General features: G+C 42.5%; 1 protein-coding gene across 2 annotated transcripts in view; it reads left to right on the plus strand.

Moving 5' to 3' along the window:
* The first annotated feature begins 793 nt into the window (after positions 1-793).
* The window catches only part of ARHGEF6 (Rac/Cdc42 guanine nucleotide exchange factor 6), a 100,654-nt gene continuing 82,144 nt past the window's right edge, over positions 794-19,303 (plus strand). Inside the window, exons 1-3 of one of the 2 annotated variants that reach the window (XM_069943112.1) lie at positions 794-1,053; positions 13,224-13,307; positions 17,548-17,632. In XM_069943112.1, the coding sequence (XP_069799213.1) occupies positions 889-1,053; positions 13,224-13,307; positions 17,548-17,632 (334 nt within the window). In that variant the 5' untranslated portion in view covers positions 794-888. The remainder of the gene's footprint in view (positions 1,054-13,223; positions 13,308-17,547; positions 17,633-19,303) is intronic. The other variant, XM_069943110.1, reaches the window with a different exon arrangement.

Raw genomic sequence — 19,303 nt, forward strand, 5'->3', positions numbered from 1 at the left:
TCTTCTGCTCTGGACAGTTCCTGTCTCAGCCAGAGATGTCAGCAGAGAGCACTGTGTCAGACTGAAAAGAAAACATTTCCTGCAGGACATGCAGCAGCTGATAAGAATAGGAAGCCTTAAGATTTTTTAAATAAAAGTAAATTACAAATCTATATAACTTTTTGAAACCAGTTGATTTAAAAGAAAAAGATTTTCACTGGACAACCCCTTTAAGGTACCCACATGTCACTCACCACCTTCCCAGGCACCATATAAGCAGGAGTGTACTTGCCATTAGGCATTCATAGACCTGTGCCCAATGACTATATATATATATATATATATATATATATATATATATATATATATATATATATAAACATAATAAATTTTTCCCTTCCATGTGGATCAAATCTGATGCAAAATTCTTGCAGATTTGTGATTAATTTCACTCTGCATTAATTTAAATCTGCAGGTAACTGCATGAAATAATTCTGGCACTTGTAGTATGGTGGTATGGAGCTATTGGGGGAGGGGGGGGGGTTCAGTCCAAGTGTCCAGGGCAGTAGTGTAAGTACAGCCTTGCATATCATCCCATATGATGTCCAGTATCTCTGCACAGCTCATTGGGGTTGATATTCAGAGTTCTAGGAAAGCTGAGTGAACATATTAGTCACCACCCAGCTCTCCTAGGCTCAGATACAGCTAAAGCTAGAGGAGTGAGAAGTGTGTGCTGGTGGGTGGTTTATGTGCTCCCAGCCAGAACCTCCCAGGAGTCACCCAAGTCTCAGGCAGAACACACCAGTGACTGACATAACCAGCAGCTTCCTGTGCACAGAAAAAGGAAGAAGCCTGAGATGTAATCAGGATGTGGGTACATTACACTGCTCCAGTCCCTGCAGCACAGCCATGAACCCGGAGGAGCAGACTGTCACCTGGCTCATCTCCCTGGGGGTCCTAAACTCCCCCAAGAAGAACATCTGCGACCCCATAGACTTCTTAAAGGGCTCCTTAAAGGATGGGGTGGTGCTGTGCAAGCTGATGAACAGGCTGCTGCCGGGCTCTGTGGACAAGGTAAGCATAGGGTTAAACCCCAAGCTGACATGATTGTGCTATTTAGATCAGCTTTCTGATAGTTATTGCTGAGATATGAGGCTCCAAGCGAGAGGGAAACGCCCTGATCTGTGTAGATAGTGGCTAAGTAGTCCCCCTCCTGGGTAGGGAAGGTCTGCAGGCTGCACTGTGCACTGGGGGAGCTACAACTCTCAACATGGCAGACAATACTGGGGGTTATACAAGTTATAAGGCACTGACTGAATTTTGTGCAATGAGAACATTAAAAAAGTTTATAAAAGTTTCTAATATTCTTCACACAAGTGTAGGAACAGAGATATTGGTGAGATCAGAGACATAGGAGTGATCAGAGATACAGTATAGGAGTGATCAGAGATATAGGAGTGATAAGAGATACAGTATAGGAGAGATCAGAGATATAGGAGTGATCAGAGATATAGGTGAGATCAAAGATACAGGTGAGATCGGAGATATAGGAGTGATCAGAGACATAGGAGTGATAAGACATATAGGAGTAATCAGAGATATAGAAGTAATAAGAGATATAGGAGTGATCAGAGATATAGTAGCGATCAGAGATATAGGAGCGATAAGAGACATAGGAGTGATCAGAGATATAGGAGAGATAAGAGACATAGGAGTGATCAGAGATATAGGAGTGATCAGAGACATAGGAGTGATCAGAGACATAGGAGTGATCAGAGATATAGGAGTGATCAGAGATATAGGAGAGATCAGAGACGTAGGAGTGATAAGAGATATAGGAGAGATCAGAGAACAATGCATTTTCTGAAGTATATATACTAACCTATATAGAGGTTAGTGTCCCTTTAAGCCCAGTGTGTTGTACTGTGTCACATACATGTTTAGTGTATTGCCCATGGCAGGAACAGTCAGGAAGCTTGTAGTGAGCTGTGAGAACTGTGTTGATGCAAGTATTAACCCAATAAGGACACATTCCTAAACCCACTCCAGATTTTTCAAGGGACGGGACGTCTCCTTTTATCTGCAAGTACATTTCTACCATTAGTCAAGTGGCAGAATCATCTCGGATACTTCACTGGTTTAGTGAGGAACATATATGGGGGGGGGGGATATTTTATGAGAAATTTGGCTCCGGTAACAGAGAACTAACTATTCTCCGGCTTTGTCATTGACTCTTATGTTGATGTTGTAACTTGAGCTGCAGGCGGGTATTAGTTCACTTTCCCACATGGTTTGTCCTTAGAGATCAATGGGTGTGTTCCATTAGACTACAATGTGAATGGACATAGGAAAGACCACCTCTGTAACAAGACCATCCCCTTTATCCAGACTAGATTTCATCTGATGGATTATACGTCTATCAACCATTATGCATAAGTGGCCATTTTCTTTGAGAAGAACACTTTACAATGCAATATTGGATGCTACCGTGTACTTCCTGCAACATATGCTATGAAACATGTTTAGTGCAATAGCCATGTTTCTAAAAAAATTAAATAAAATTAAAGGGGTCATTTGATGTATGGCTGCCATTGGCTGTCCAGGCATGATTGGAGTTGTAGTTCTGCAACAGCTGGAGAGCCAAGGTTCCCTACCCCTGCCCTAGAAGCACCTGGAATACCCATGTTATATAGCCTGTACTGGGGCATACCTACAGTAGACAGAAATAAGAGCGGGTTTTGTGCGCTGTACCATGGATCCATAAGCTATAGATCTGTAATATTCATCACCTATAAAGCGTTATACTGAGAGGAGGACAATGTGCATTTGCAGAAAGGAGGAAGTTAGATTTTACACAAAGCCACATGGTGTTTGATTAAACTCATGTTCTGAAATCCGGAGCTCAGCTCCACCTCCGCTGTGACAGGGAGGGCCCCGCCTGCACATTCCTCATCTATATACACTGTTGGATCCCTTCCTGCAGCTGCTAGAATGGGGCCATTTGCAGCTGGGGTTGCAGGAGTTGTTCAGTACAGTTTGCACATATGAGTGATCAGCAAATACAAGACGGCACCCCCAAATTCTCTTTATTATATCAAACTATGCCGCCTGTCAACTAATTGGGTCTTTTGAGTTGAATTGTGGCATAACTTGGGGCTGCTTTCTATCTACTTCTAGCGGTCCTTTTACAGGGAGCGATAATTCGCCCAATCGAACGATTAACGATTTCGAAGTAACCATGTGTTTTTTATATCGATCAGCGTTTGGATGGAACGATATAGCGTTTGAAAAAATCGTTATTGCGATCGCTTAATGCCTATCTCACACATAGGGTGTTAAAAGACTGTTTACACGAAGCGATCTGCGCATTTTTCAGTGAACGACCAACAATGATTTTGAGAACTTGTTGAAAGATTACGATGAACGATTCATCGTTCGTCGTTTGATCATTCGCTGTGTTTACTGGGCCGATTATCGCTCAAATGCGATCGTTATGGTGAAAATTCGAACGATAATCGCTCCGTGTAAAAGGACCATAAGAGTAAGATCAGGTCTGATGAGGAGAGCACCTTGATATATACATGGTTACCATCCTGTACTGTTATTTTGCACATTCATGGGCGGACACTAAACTGTAGGGGATTATACAGTAACAATAGGGTAGAGTTGCATTAAAGCATACAGTACATGTTGTTATTATGCAGGTTTTCCCAATTGGTGTGTGGTCGCTCCTGCCGCCAGAAGACCGGCTAACCATGGATACATCCACATAGGGTAAGCTACGTGCACAAGCTATATTGAATTAGAATAGGGCTTGTGCACGGAACTCCCCGCATGGATATTGGATGCAGCACTAGGGAGTCCTGGAAAACATGGATACAGCCTATAGTTGTGTTTTCCAGGACTCTCTAGGGCTCCATCGAACTTCATCAGCCACTCTTATTCAAATGCCAAGTGATTTGACTCAAGCATATTTACAGGCAACTTTTCCTTACTTCTCTAGCTGTGATGATCTTTTCCTATACACAAAAAGAGATTAACTAGAGATGAGCATACCTCAAGCATGCTCAGTTTCCTCCGAACCCAAACGTTTAGCATTTGATTACCGGTGGGCGCAGAAGTTGGATGCAACATTAAGACTGCCACAAACTTTTTTATCTTTTTCTGGACTCCCTAGGGCTGAATCCAACTGCTTCAGCCACCGGTAATCAAATGCAGAGCAGTCGGGTTCAGAAGAACCTGAGTGTGGTCAAGGTTCGATCTTTTTTAAGATTTACCAATAAAGCTTGGTGGAAAGGGGGCAAACCAGCCAAGAGTGCATCATTGACTGTTCCATGATAGCAGATGTGACACCAGTGATAAAGCTGATCATCAGCAGTCATTTAACCCCCTAAATGCCACGATCAGTAGCATTTCTGTCATGTCAGACCTCCGATTGGCATCCCCACAATGCAGTCACTGGGTGCTTAGCATCAGTTACCATGGTAGCCAGAGGCCTTCAAGGCCTACAAGGTCATTGTAGATCTACTATTACTGCTAGAGGCAGGTCTTACTAGTAGATCACCAAAAAGCCAAATACCCAGTGCTGGAATATTTAATTTTTGGTGACATCACGTCGCAAAAAAATTGAATTATAAGCAATAAAAAAGTGCCATCTATGCCAAAATGGTCCCAATAAAATGTAAAAAGCATGGTGCAAAAAAACAAACCAGCCTATAGGTCCCCATATACTTTTGTTGGCCATACTGCCACGTGTAGGGCTCTCCCAATTGACCACCGACAGATGATGTTGGTGGCAATAGGGGTCAGGTGAAATGGAAATCACTTTGTTCCACGAGAAATAAGCCACCATTAGAACTCTGGTTGTGCCTTAACCCTCCCCATAGAGAACAAAGAATCACTCAACTGTGACGAACGTTCGTGTGTATGGGGAGGAAAGGGGCTGGAGGGAAGAAATTACTGACATCTGGACGATCGTTCGACCATCAGTTGTTAAAGGTGTGTGGCCACCTTTAGGGTCCTATTGCACATACAGATTATCTGACAGATCATTGAAGCCAAAGCCCGGAACAGACTTAAATCCTCTTTACATATCCATTCCTGGCTTTGGCCTTAAAAACTTGTCAGATAAATTGGTCAGATATCTGTGTGTTACATGAGCCTTAAAGGGAATCTTTCAGCTCCTGGGCACTACCTGAGGTGCTGACAGTGTGCTGTAGCTGGCAGTCCCCCAGTGAGCATGGTGTCTTTTCGGTAATTTTCCGTGCAGCGGATTATGTACAATCTTATGTCACAGAGCTGTTGTTCGTGCCACACTTGACATGCATCCTCCTCCCTCTTCATGAATAATCAATGCTGCCCGGCCTCCTGCTCGATCAGTCCTCTGTAGGCAGTTTATGTCTGAAAGAAACACTCAGGTATAATTAAATCTCTCCTCCCTAACATGTTAGAGCTGTGGTCTAGGGGGTAACTCACCTGTCTAGAGACCTGCCGGCAGTTCACTCTCTGGTTCGAATCTCCTGATGGAAATTAAATTAATGTCTTTTTTTTTCTCATTACTGTATCATTTTTAAGGCTATGTTCACACACAGTATTTTTGCTCAGTATTTTGGTCAGTATTTTGCAACCAAAACCAGGAGTGGATTGAGAACACGGAAAGGATATGTTCTCACACTGTTGAAATTGAGCGGATGGCCTTCATTTAATGGCAAATATTGGATGTTGTTTTAAAATAACAGTAATTATTTGCTATTAAATGGCAGCCATCCACTCAATTTCAAAAGTGTGAGAACATAGCCTTTCTGTGTTCTCAATCCACTCCTGGTTTTGGTTGCAAAATACTGAGCAAATATACTGTGTGTGAACATAGCCTTAAAAATGATACAATAATGAGAAAAAAAAAATTAATTTCCATCAGGGGATTTGAACCAGAAAATGAACTGCTGGCAGGTCTCTAGACAGGTGAGTTCCCCCTAGACCACAGCTTCAACACATTAGGTAGAAGGGATTACATTATACCTGAGTGTTTCTTTCAGACATAAACTGCCTACTGAGGGCTGCCAGCTACAGCACACTGTCAGCACCTCAGGTAGGCCCCAGGAGCTGATAGATTCCCTATAAGGCCCAATTACAGGAGCAATAATCGGCCGATTATCACTCTGTGTAATAGAGACAACGATCAGCTGATGAAACGATCATCGGCTAATCATTTCTTTAGATCCAGACCTAAAATCGCTTGGCACGCATTGCTACGTGTAATAGTGATGTGTAGCCGATGGCTGGTGTGTAAAACAATAAAATAAAATAAACTCCTACATACACAGCTGACGAATAGGAAGCAATCTGCCTGGAGCATTCCTAATCATGAGGAGGGTGGGGAGGAAGGACAGAGAGGTTGTGCCAGCCTAATGCATATACAAATGTAAGCCCTGGCTGTTAGACACAGCGCTGCTGGATTAAAGTCGTTTTTAAAACAATGACTGCATCACCTGCCGAACGGACCCCAGGACAGATCTTGGATTAAAAGCAGCTATCCGAAGGTACAAGTGGTTTAGGGGGGACAGATTGTGGGTACAGAGTCACTTTTAAGTGTAAGTGACAGGGGGAGTCCTCTGTCACTTAACGATCAGGATCCCCGCAGTGTGACTGCGGGGGTCCTGAACGCTGTTTCGGGCCCTGGAGGTCTCTTTCCTGCCTCCGTGCGGTCCGATCAGTGATCTGCTCACTGAGCCTGCACAGGCAGGCTCAATGAGTAGATCGCCTATCACACTGATCAATGCTATGGCTATGGCATAGCAGTGATCAGTGTGAATAATCACACAAGTGTGTGTAAAAGTCCCCTAAAGTGACTTAAAATGTGTAAATATAAAAAAGTAAAAAACATTATTACACTACCCCAAAGCCCCTCCCCCAATAAAAGTTTAAATCACCCCCCCCCCCTTTCCCATTATATAAATAAAATATATAAAAATAAATAAATAAACATATAATATACCATAGTGTGCGTAATTGTCCGATCTATTAAAATATAACAAGCGTCATCACTAACGCCGAGCAGTGTACACGAAAAGAGGGAAAAAAGTGCGCGGAGTACCGTTTTTTTTTGTTACATTATATATTAAAAAAATTTATAAAAAGTGATGAAGACGTCCGATCTTCACAAACATGGTATTAATAAAAACTAGAGATCATGGCAGAAAAAACTGCACCCTATACAGCCCTGTAGGTGAAAAAACAAAACCGTTATAAGCGTCACAATAGGCCCATTTTATTAACAATTGATAGCAAAAAAAAAAAGGATTTTATTAAAAATAATATAACATTAGAGAATCTGTGTAAACCTGCATATGGTTGTGTTCGGACTGACCTATAGAGTAATGGTATCATGTCGCCTTTACCATATAGTACCTTACGTAGACACAGGAACCCCCCAAAAGTTACCATATTGCATTCTTTTTTACAATTTCACCTATTTATATCTTCATAAATAATAATTTTGGGGTTCCATCATACATTTTACGGTAGAATAAAAGACGCCATTACAAATTACAACTATTCCTGTAAAAAACAATCCTTCACATGGCCCTGTTGATAGAAAACTAAAAGTGCTGGAGCTCTTAGAAGGGAAGGAGGAAAAAAAACAAAATGCAAAAATGAAAATTTGCGCGGACCACTGGGTCATTTTGGGCCTGGTCCTCAAAGGGTTAAAAAGGAGCCACAGAGAATTCCCCTTTTTGTGTCTTCCATGGTGCAGTTTTCACAGTGTTGTTGCCCCCAAAGTACTGTGTACTAGTATATGTGGACAGGAAAAGGTTAAACATCACTCATTCATTTCTAGCTGAATTATTGGCATGTAGGTGAATCCCATGGAGAAAGTTATGGAGCTGCAGAACTACAGATCTCAGCATGCTCTTGTAGGTGATATAGTTGCTTGCTGAGACTTGTCCTCCCACAACCAGCTAGAACACTGCAGCTACAAGCTGACATGACACAAGAGTTCTGTTTATTTATACCCAGTGATACTTTCTGTAATGTTTTGCACTCTCAGTGATACAATGTATCATCTTGTGTTACTTGACTGTACCTCCTTCCTGAAGCTGCAGATAGAAGACTGGCAGTCATTGGTAGCTGGAGAGAAGCTGTCATTGGTGACTTCTCTAGGACTTTCTTATTGGTCAGGGGAATTTTCCAACCCAGTTTGCTTTCTCTTCCTGTCAGTGGATGTATATACTGTAGTTGGCTGCACTGAAGGCTCTTCTGGTCCCACTCAATTCTACAGGCAAGGTCAGTGGATGATTCCTAGGAAACTCTCTTTGCTCTTTACTTGCTATTTATTCTGTATAGTCTTTATGGATTGTGTCATATTGAAAGGGATAGGTCATAAATCTAAGGAACCCAGCTGCCTGAGCTCTGTGCTGTATACTGTAATGTATACAAATGTAATGTGCAGGCAATAGTGAGGACGTTTATAGGGCGCTTCTGCCTAAAAGATCAAATAAACATTGTTGCACTCTACTTATTCCTAGTTTAATCTATTTCTATGATTGCTATTACAGCCCCTACAGCAGGGGTAGGGAACCTTGGCTCTCTGGGTGTTGCAATACTACAACTCCCATCATGCCCGGACAGTCAAAGCTAAAGCTTCAGCTTTGGCTGTCCGGGCATGATGGGAGTTGTAGTTTTGCAACAGCCGGAGAGCCACGGTTCCCTACCCCTGCCCTACAGGGATGATCACCCAGCTTTTTCAGGCTTATGAAGCCATACATCCCCATTCTTTTATTTCTGCATAAACAGGTTTGTCATTCAGGAGTCTAAAAAAGCTGGGTTATAGCTTTATTCTTTGTTGTCACTGGCGAAGTAAGAAAAAAATGTAAACTTTTCATGCCCTAAACAGTGCCTTTCTTTAACAGGGTCTTTCCTTTTTGGGACCTTTAGCAATCATCTGAAATTTCTAAGAGCAGGGGGTCAAACTTGCATCCCTCCAGCTGTTGCAAAACTACAACTCCCATCATGTCTGCACAGCCGAAGCTTAAGATTTGGCTGTCCAGGCATAATGGGAAATGTAGTTTTGATGGTGGGTGGGGTGGGGGGGGGGACATGAGTTTGATGCCTGTGTTTCAGACAAACCCATTATAGGTGTTCAGTTTCCTGCAGCGCCACCTCAGGGGAATAGAAGCATTACAGGGATCTAATTGAAATCAATATACTGTCTTTATATGTAATAGAGAGAGACGTGCATAGTAGTCACTAATAGATGAGGATACAGAGTGTGGAACTAGCTTCTAGTTACTCTGAATTCCCAAGTTGGTTCAGTAATCCATCTTCATATACTGATCTTCAATTGATATAATTGGGAATTCTTTTATGTTCACAGATATTTTATAGTGTGTTGAGCTTAGATCACTAACACAGTAAAATTTGCCATTTCCATAGTGGTGTTGCCTGCAAAGCTCATGTTTAATGTCCGATAAAATCAGCGATTTCCAAGATAAAATGCCTGGAATACTCAGCAGAGCAATAGAGCACATCTATATTACAATGTATTATATATTATATGTGTATATATATGTATTATATATTATAACTAATATATATGTACAATGTATGTGTACATTGGAATATTTATGCTGTTACTATACACTCTGAACTGAATTCCCGAGTTTATACAAACCTATAATCTTATGCCGTTTTATGCCAAAAAGACATTGCTATTCATCCGAGTGTCCCTTTGCTTTCACATGTGCAACAATGGATCACTTTTAAGCAATTCTATAACCACAATCTGTCCCCCCCAAACCGCTTGTACCTTCGGATAGCTGCTTTTAATCCAAGATCTGTCCTGGGATCCCTTCGGCAGGTAATGTAGTTATTGTCCTAAAAAACTTTTAAACTTGCAGCCCTATGTCAAACTGGCGTGGTCTACTGTGTGTATGCTAAAGCCTTGTGCCGCCTCTCCGTCCCTCCTCCCCATCCTTTTCATCATTAGGAATGCCCTGGGCAGTATTTTTTCTTTTCATCACTTCTGTGAACACTGCACAGGTGCCTTAACGATCCAGCACATGTGCAGTGTTCAGACAGGTGATGAATAGGTAAAATCCTGCCCAGGGCATTCCTAATGATGAGAAGGGACGGAGGTGGCAGTGCAATGTTTGATCACACACACTCTAGGCCACTCCAATTTGACACAGGGCTGCAAGTTTAAAAGTTGTTTTTTAGGACAATAACTGCATCACCTGCCGAACGGACCCCAGAACAGATCTTGGATTAAAAGCCGCTAACCAAAGGTACAAGTGATTTGTGGTGGGTAGATTGCGGGTACAGGGTCGCTTTAATGTAGGGTCTGTCTAGGATCTGCCATGCTGGAATCTCTTTAATTCCAAGAAAAATACCGCATACGGTGCCATACATGCCATCAAGTGTGAAAAAAGCTGTAATGCCGAACTTATTCATGATCTTTTCCTGTGTGTGTATATCAGAATATAAATTAATGTATTTATTCTTAAACAATGGAAAGTACTACAGCATTGTCCCATTTATTTTTATGGGACAAGTGCCTTGCACTAACAGAAGGATAATGCATGGAAAGCCATCAGAAGGAATGAGTATAGTAGTCTGTGACAGAATATAGATGGGCTGTCCTAAGGATAAGCCTTAAAGGGGTTGTCCAGTGAAAATCTTTTTCTTTCAAATCCACTGGTTTCAGAAAGTTATATAGATTTGTAATTTACTTCTATTTAAAGATCTCAAGTCTTCCCGTACTTATCAGCCGCTGTTTGTCCTGCAGGAAATTTTGTTTTATTTTCATTCAGACACAGTGCTCTCTGCTGCTACCTCTGGTCGAGTCAGAAAACATAGAAAACCTCTCCTTCTCTGGAAAGTTCCTGTCTTGGCCAGAGATGTCAGCAGAGAGCACAGTGTCTGAATGAAAATAAAATATTTCATGCAGTACATACAGCAGCTGATAAGTACGGGAAGACTTAAGGTTTTTAAATAGAAGTAAATTACAAATCTGTATAACTTTCTGACACCACTTGATTTGAAAGAAAAAGATTTTCGCTGGACAACCTTTTTAATTGTTTTAAGGCTGAAAGACTCCTTTAAAGAATATATAAGAGTTACTTAAGGCAGTTCCGTATTATAAGAGTCTAACCTAGAGAGGAGACCAGACCATGCGCCATTTAATTGCCATTGGCCGAAGAAGTTGGATGCTGCCTGGAAGAAAAGCATATAGCCATAGGGGGGGGGAGATTTATCACACATGGTGTAAAGTGAAACTGTCTCAGTTGCCCCTAGCAACCAATCAGATTCCACCTTTCATTTTCCAAAAGTCTGTGAGGAATGAAAGGTGGAATCTGATTGGTTGCTAGGGGCAACTGAGACAGTTTCACTTTACACCATGTTTGATAAATCTCCCCCATAGACTGTATCCATGTTTTCCAAGACTCACAAGGACTGAATCCAATTTCTTCAGCCACCAGCAATCAAATGGCGCACAGTTAGTTTCGGATGAACCCAAGTGTGCTTGAGGTCCGCTCATCTCTAGTCTAAACTAATCAGACCAATGAAAACAACTGACTGCTCCTTTAAATGCTTCTGGGTGTCTGGGATTTTACAGGGGAGACATGTCCTCCCGCACCCCCTAGGTTTTACTATAGTAGTTCTAATCAGGGCCGTATTTACCACTAGGCACCCGTGGTCCGGTGCCTAGGGCAGCACCTTGCAGGGGGGCAGCACCAGGGAGCAGGGGAAGGAAAAAACTATTTTTTTTGTTTTTATTTTTTTAGTCTCCCACCTCCTGTTCAGACTTGCCAGTAAATCTGGTGTCTTTTCCAGGGGGGTGGGGGGTATGGTGGTATTGGTCAGGTCTGGTAAGGCCAATCTGTGTGTGAAGATGGGGCGTCTTCAGGTTTAGTGCCTAGGGCAGCAGCAGTTGTTAATACGGCCCTGGTTCTAATAGTAATGTACGCCAACTCATAGCCCACATGGATTTCAGATTGTAGTGCACAGATGTAATACGAGGTTAGTATGTTTGACACGTATTATCTGACCTAACACTGGTCTCTGTAAATACTTCCTTTCTTGGTTTCTTAAAATGTATGTGTTCTGTGGTCACATACTTTCCCTATAATCCACATGGAAGTGAGACCTCATTCGTCCCCAATACTTCTAGCTTCCACAATCAGAGATATAACAGTACATATATCAGGTGATGTATAGGATACTGTAAGTTACCTTATATAATTATTTGTTCCTGGAGACCTTTTTTTTTATTCCTTTATTTTTTTCATCTTTTTCATAAAATAAAGTTTAGTACAAAACAGCCCAGTAAGGGTACCGTTATACAAGCATCACATATAGAGAAAAATTATTTAGAGACAATACAATTCCAGCAATACATTGCCACATATTCAGCCATATATAACATAGAATATTCATTAAACCAACAATAACCGACTCTGAGCATCGTAAGCTCCTTTTGCAATCCAGCACGCCAATATTTCCCATATCAGCCTCCATTTCCCCACACCTAGGGCATTCTGACGATTCCCGGACCCCCATTTCATAAAGCTGTTTTGGGGAATAGTAACTGTACTGCAAAATTCGAAACTGTGTTAACCTATGGGACTCACTCGGAGAAGCACTGTCTATGTTCTTCCATATATTCTGCCAACCTACCTCAGATAGGGGACCGAACACCTTTTTCTACCTCACCCATGCCCCATTCCCTCTAGTGGTTGTGTTAACAATGCTCCTATATAGAAGGGACAAGCCATTTCTGGCTTTACCCAGCCCCATCAAAACTTGAATTATTTTGTGATTTTTCACACTGAAAAACCTCTTTATCAACCATATGCACATACACGTGTTGTATTTGCAAATACGAAAAATAGAGACCTATATAATAAGTTAGTAAGGCCTTTATAATAAGTAGTTTGTAACTGGTGGTATCACTGATACCAAGGGAACCATGGAAGCCTAACGTTATTTTTATATCATTCAGTACAAGGGTGCAGCTGCCATTCATTGGACCATTAGTTTTTAGTAAACTGATTGTGACATGTATCTTCTTGGGTTAATACACTGTATTCTATCTATCTATCTATCTATCTATCTATCTATCTATCTATCTATCTATCTATCTATCTCGCTATCTATCTCGCTATCCATCTAGACATCTCTGCAATGATAGCTATCTGGTAGTAAAGCAATTATTTGTAATCATCCATTTTTCCTATGTCTTGAAGTTTGTTGTAGAACCGAAAAGTGAAGCCGACTGCCTTGAAAACATCCGAGAATTCCTAAGAGCATGTAGCTCTCTCCGTGTCGAGGTGAGTTTAGCTATCACTTACCTTTCTATTATGCATGAAGCTGGTTTACAATTGGATTGCAGGTAACATTAGAAGACCATGCATGCTTAAACTAGCTTAGGTCACTTATGACTTACTGTATGTATACTGAATGCAAAAAGATCAAGGGGAGGGCCCTAAGATGTTTCTGAAAGGGGCTCTCAGTTTTGGACAGTGCCTACTTGATAAAAGGGTCCCCTGCCAATAAGCTAATCAGAAAGTGTTCTTTAGCAAGACCTCCAGAACCAACTGTAATCGGTGGCCAAACCTAACATTAAGGGTGCGTTCACACCTACAGGATCCGAAGCAGATTTCATGGTGCAGATTTGATGCTGTGTTCAGTTATTTAGAACAAATCTGCTGCGGATCTGCTGTCGATGTGCACCATCAAATCTGCTGCGTTATGGTATGTGTGAAGCTAAAGGGGTTTTCTGGGCCTATCCTGTGAACTTAAATAGGAGGTGTGCGTTGCAGTAACCTGGTGCCAATACTTGACAATAAAGGGAGTCAACTGCCTCAGGCCATTCACTGTTTATGTTCCTGGAGCCACAGGTTTGCCAAACAGCCAAGTTTGGCAAACAGTGGTGCCTTGGATTATGAGCATAATTCGTTCTGGGACCGCGCTTGTAATCCAAATCCACTCTTAAACCAAAGCAAATTTTCCTAAAAAAAATCACTAAAAATGCAGACAATTGGTTACACACCCCAAAAATAATGATTTTTTAAATTCTGAATAACATGTAAAACAGGGGTGTCAAACTCAAATACACAGTGGGACAAAATAAAAAAATTGGATAAAGTCGCGGGCCAACCTTGATAATTATTGAAGAGCGCATGCAGCGGTCCTGGCACTGTCAGTGGTGTGCGTCCCTCAGCGCTGTGCACTATGATAAATGACATAATAAATTGCTATGATATGAATAAACCCAAACCCATGTAATAGCCACCCCCCCAATATTCCCCCATGTAGTAGCCAACCCAAACAATATTACCCCATGTAGTAACCAACCCAACCAAAATTACCCCCCATATTAGACAGCCCTCCTAATAGTGCCCAAATAGTAGCCAGCCCCCCAAGTGTCCCATATAGTAGCCAGCCCCCAATAGTCTCTAATATAGTAGCCAGCCCCCCAAGTGTCCCATATAGTAGCCAGCCCCCAATAGTCTCTAATATAATAGCCAGCCCTCCCCCATAGTCTCTAATATAGTAGCCAGCCCTCCCCAATAGTCTCATATAGTAGCCAGCCCTCCCCCATAGTCCCTTATATAGTAGACAGCCCTCCCCATATTCCTCCATGTAGTAGCCAACCCACCCAATATTACCCCATGTAGTAGCCAACCCAACCAATATTACCCCATGTAGTAGCCAACCCAACCAAAATTGCCCCCCATATTAGTCAGCCCTTCTAATAGTGCCCAAATAGTAGCCAGGCCCCCCCCCCCAAGTGTCCAATATAGTAGCCAGCCCTCCCCCATAGTCTCTTATATAGTAGCCAGCCCTCCCCAATAGTCTCATATAGTAGCCAGCCCTCCCCATAGTCTCATATAGTAGCCAGCCCTCCCCCAATAGTCTCATATAGTATCCAGCCCTCACCCAAAGTCTCTTATATAGTAGCCAGCCCTCCCCCTTAGTCTCATGTAGTAGCCAGCCCTCCCCCATAGTCTCTTATATAGTAGCCAGCCCTCCCCCATAGTCTCTTATATAGTAGCCAGCCCTCCCCCATAGTCACTTATATAGAAGCCAGCCTTCCCCCATAGTCTCTTATATAGTAGCCAGCCCTCCCTCATAGTCTCTTATATAGTAGCCAGCCCTCCCTCATAGTCTCTTATATAGTAGCCAGCCTTCCCCCATAGTCTCTTATATAGTAGCCATGGCGGGCCACATGTAATCTAAATTCTGGATTGCCTGGCTGGCCAAATATAGTGGCACCACTGACCTTTTAAGGGTTTCGGGAGATTTTCTTTACAGTAGTCCACCATAAAGTTTTGATCACTTTTTCCGAGAACAACAATTATTCATTTTTAAAATCTCTTGGTCTTAAACTTCTTCACTGCTATCCTGGCAGCAGTCCTGATTCAGAAAGCCTTAGTCCCTTATATTCTGCCAAATTGCTATATGTACAGTATTAACAAATATAACGCTAAAAAAACATGACTGTTGCCAAAAAAACCCCGCATCTTTTATTTGTTTTCCTATTGGTTATAGATGACAAGCTGTTGTGGCTTGTCAGGAATGTGTATGATATGGAATGGCGGTATATTTTGTCTGGCTGATTATCTCTAGTTCTGGCATGTTGCTGCAGAATATTCTTTATCTTTCTTTTTTTTTTTATATATTTGTCACCAGTTTGTTCTCGTTCCAGTCCAAAGTCCAATGAAGTATCAAATGAGTAAAAAGTCTGAAAAAAAAGAATATATTCAGGATGTTCATCTGTTGCTTACTTGGGGTTTACATACTCCTTCATCTTTACCCAGTGGAAGGTTATAACTAAACAGTGACCCATTGTGCTATAAAATTTTTTACAGTATTAGCCTATGTTCATACAACGTATCTTTTTGTAAGAGTACGGCCGTTGTTGCAATCGGCAACAACGGCCATACTTTTTCCAAAAAGAGAAGTTGCCTAGTCTTCTATGGAGCTGCGGCTGGAGCGTGTACACATGGTATATTCTCCGGCCGGGATCTCTTGTGGCGCCGTAGAAAACTGACATCTCAGTTTGCTGCGGCCGCTATTCAGTGAGTAACGGCCGCAGTAAACCATGTCAGTGCACATTGTGGAGCCAGCGGCCGCCGCTCGCTCCGTAGCGTGCAGTGGAGAGTTCTGATGCAGGCTCGCACGGATGCACGCGCATCACAACTCTGCGGCTGCAAAGATCATCCGGCCGTTACTGCAGTATCGTCCGGGATGATCTTTTCAGAGACTGGCCGTTCTCTTACGACGTGTGGACATAGCCTTACTCAGAAGAGATCTGTCCTGCAGCTGTGTAATAAACTTTACAAAAATACAAGAAGAGACTTCTATGGATAGTATTTCCATAGGTGGTGCATCCACTTTGCTAGGAACAAATCATAGGTGCTCACCTTATCCTGTTGCATATAGACACAGCAGCTGTATTTCACAAGTAAATTATACTTTCACCAGTGCTGCATTTGTCTCTGGACTGGATACAGACATAGAACAGGATAACTGGAAAAGTGATGCTGAGCACCAAGCAGGGCCAAGGGTGGAGGAGGACAAATAATGCCCTATCCACAGTATCCACATAAAATAGGGCAGAACTAAAAGATTGAATGCTTCCCCCCTCTATACATGCTTTTGAGAACGGGGACCACGAAATCTGAATGGTGGGCCATACAAGCACGCCACTGCTTCATTTATTATCAGTAGTGTCCCCAAAGATAGCTCAAAGCTTCATTCCTCTGGTAAATGAATGGGGTGGTGGCGCACATGCGTAGTCCACAGTTCCATTTGACAAGGACTTCAGCAAGTGGACCCTCTGCAATGTCTTAGTTGTGCCCTATCTTGTGGATAATGTAGATGGGGCATAAGTTTAGATGAGAATACCCCTTTAAGCAGCCATCTTTGACTTTTTGCACCGGAGAACAAAAGTATTTTTTATTAATGTTATGGAAACACAGACAGGTAGATGAAAGATACCATGTGTCTCCTTGACCTAAAAATGTCAGCAGATGGGAACCAGAATTGCAGCTGACATATTCCCTTTAAGTTTTTATGACTTACGGAAAGCCCAGCAGAATAATTACCTCTACTATGGTATAATCCTTCTCCTCTCCTCCAATGTCTGTTTGTGTTCTTTATTAGAGCCGATTAGCTGCAGAAGGTCTTCTCTACAGTCAGCTATGCCTTACTTCTCTTTTAGGGTGCTCTGACCAGTCCAGAGATGGCACAACCTCCTCTAATCAGGGTTATCAGGCTTCATGTAGCCCCCTCGCACCAGGCCGCTCCTGCGGTGAGCAGTGGAGGTCAGATCCTATTAGGAGCACTGGATTGACAGATTACACACAATTACCTGCAATGTCTTTAGGCAAATATCTGAAATATTTCTGAAAAGTTCTAGAACGTGTAAATGGCATACGGCATAGGTTTAGATTGATGGATTACTTGTGGTTTCAGCAATTTTAAGGTTACGATATGGGTAAAAATAAACAGGTATATCCTGAAATGATAGACTGATATGTGGGGATTGTGCTTTTCCCACAGCTATTTGAGGCACATGACCTTTACGCTGGCGAGAACTTCCCTAAGATACTGAACACACTTACTGCTGTCAACAGAGCTACTGAAGGTAAGAGTAACACCCTGCAGAGCTCCCGGAGGTAAGAGAGGACTCTGCACAGAGCTACACATGCTTTATGTGGCAGCAAGCTGATCTTCATACCTTAGATTAAACATATACCAAATATAATTTACCAAGTTATTTTTCTTTCCAGGCTTTGTAATACATTATGTAATACCAGTATAACATAGTTTAAGAATTTGGACATATTACCTGATTTATAGACAATAACAACAAAAATAGACTAAATATACTACATCGGATGTGGCTGCAATATCTGTCACCAACTCACCTCGGGGCCACCACCGGACTGGCTTGGGGCCACCACCAGAAGGCATTTTCCCCTGAGTTGTGATGATGTCACAACTCGGGGGGGGGGGGGGGGGGGCAGGGAGTCTGTCCTGGCTGATGGACTAGCCAATCAGCCAATCAGTGACTTGAGCGGCGCCCTGCTCCAGTCACTGACTGGCTTAGCAACCAGTCTATCAGCTTCAGAGATCCTGGAGCCTGGCAGAGGTCCCGAGGCCGGTCCCATCCCTCACCGCAGGCACAAGTTAGTACTTGTAATCAATTTCCCCCCTGCTAACGGCAAGATTTTATAATCCACCGGACTTTGAGGGCATAGACCACTTTTCTATTTCACCAACATGATGTGCTACGGTGACTTTCCAGTGACTCTGGACCTCTGTTCAGGGTGGTATGCCCGCCTGCACCCGCCACATGTTATCAAGCCTTGGATGTGCTTCTCTCTTGGATATACCTATATCCATCTATATTGTATAGATGGATAGGAGCTAGGCACCTTCTGTAATCTCACCAGGACTCTTGCTGCTTTGCACTGCAACAATTAAAAGCAGTGGCGAAACCTGCAAAAATAGCTGGCATGCTAGGGTAAAACCTGCAGGGCATGTCACCTTGTACTGTGGGTTTTCATTGGTTGCAGCAGTGTTTAGTGGGTAATTTGTTGGCAAATCCAGTATACCAAGATCAGTATTACCAATACTGCTAAACACCTTAACCACTGTGATTACACAATGATCAAAGATCAACCGGCACTCCAATGGCATCTGTGGTGCGGTGCAGGAAGCAATCGTAGTAGTGTGATTACTGTGATTACTACCATACTGTTACTGAATAAATCTTATACTATGCCCTCAGGTAGGCATCTCTTCTCTGTAATATAAAAACAAATAAAGACCCATACTCACCTGGCATCCCACACAGTCCAGTCCTCTGTTGTCCCATTACTGGAGCTTAGGTGGATAGTGGGTGAGTTGGCCTCTCTCCCCCCAGGAGCTGGAGGCTCTGGCGTTGCTGACGCCAACTCTGCCATGGACAGTATGGATGTGTGCGTAGCTCTACTTACTCATCCATCCCAATGTCGCTCCCTGAGTCTGATGGATGGCAACTTTTCTGACTGCACTGGTTACACATAGCTACGGCATACTACTATACTCATACATATAGAATGGTAACATTGCTTATACCATGTATTACAAATAAAGTTCAAAATTCAACTTAAACATGGCGCAAATTGTAATGCTACACATCTATAGTCCTGCACTATCCTCTATTCTGCAGTACCCAACCATTAGCCTGCTCTGTACAGGTATGGGTGAGGACCCCTGAAAAAGCTTCTTCTGGAGAGGAGTCAATTTGCAGACCTTCTTCCCATGGATC

The sequence above is a fragment of the Dendropsophus ebraccatus genome, chromosome 10 (assembly GCF_027789765.1).
Source record: "Dendropsophus ebraccatus isolate aDenEbr1 chromosome 10, aDenEbr1.pat, whole genome shotgun sequence".
Classification (NCBI taxonomy): Eukaryota; Metazoa; Chordata; class Amphibia; order Anura; family Hylidae; genus Dendropsophus; species Dendropsophus ebraccatus.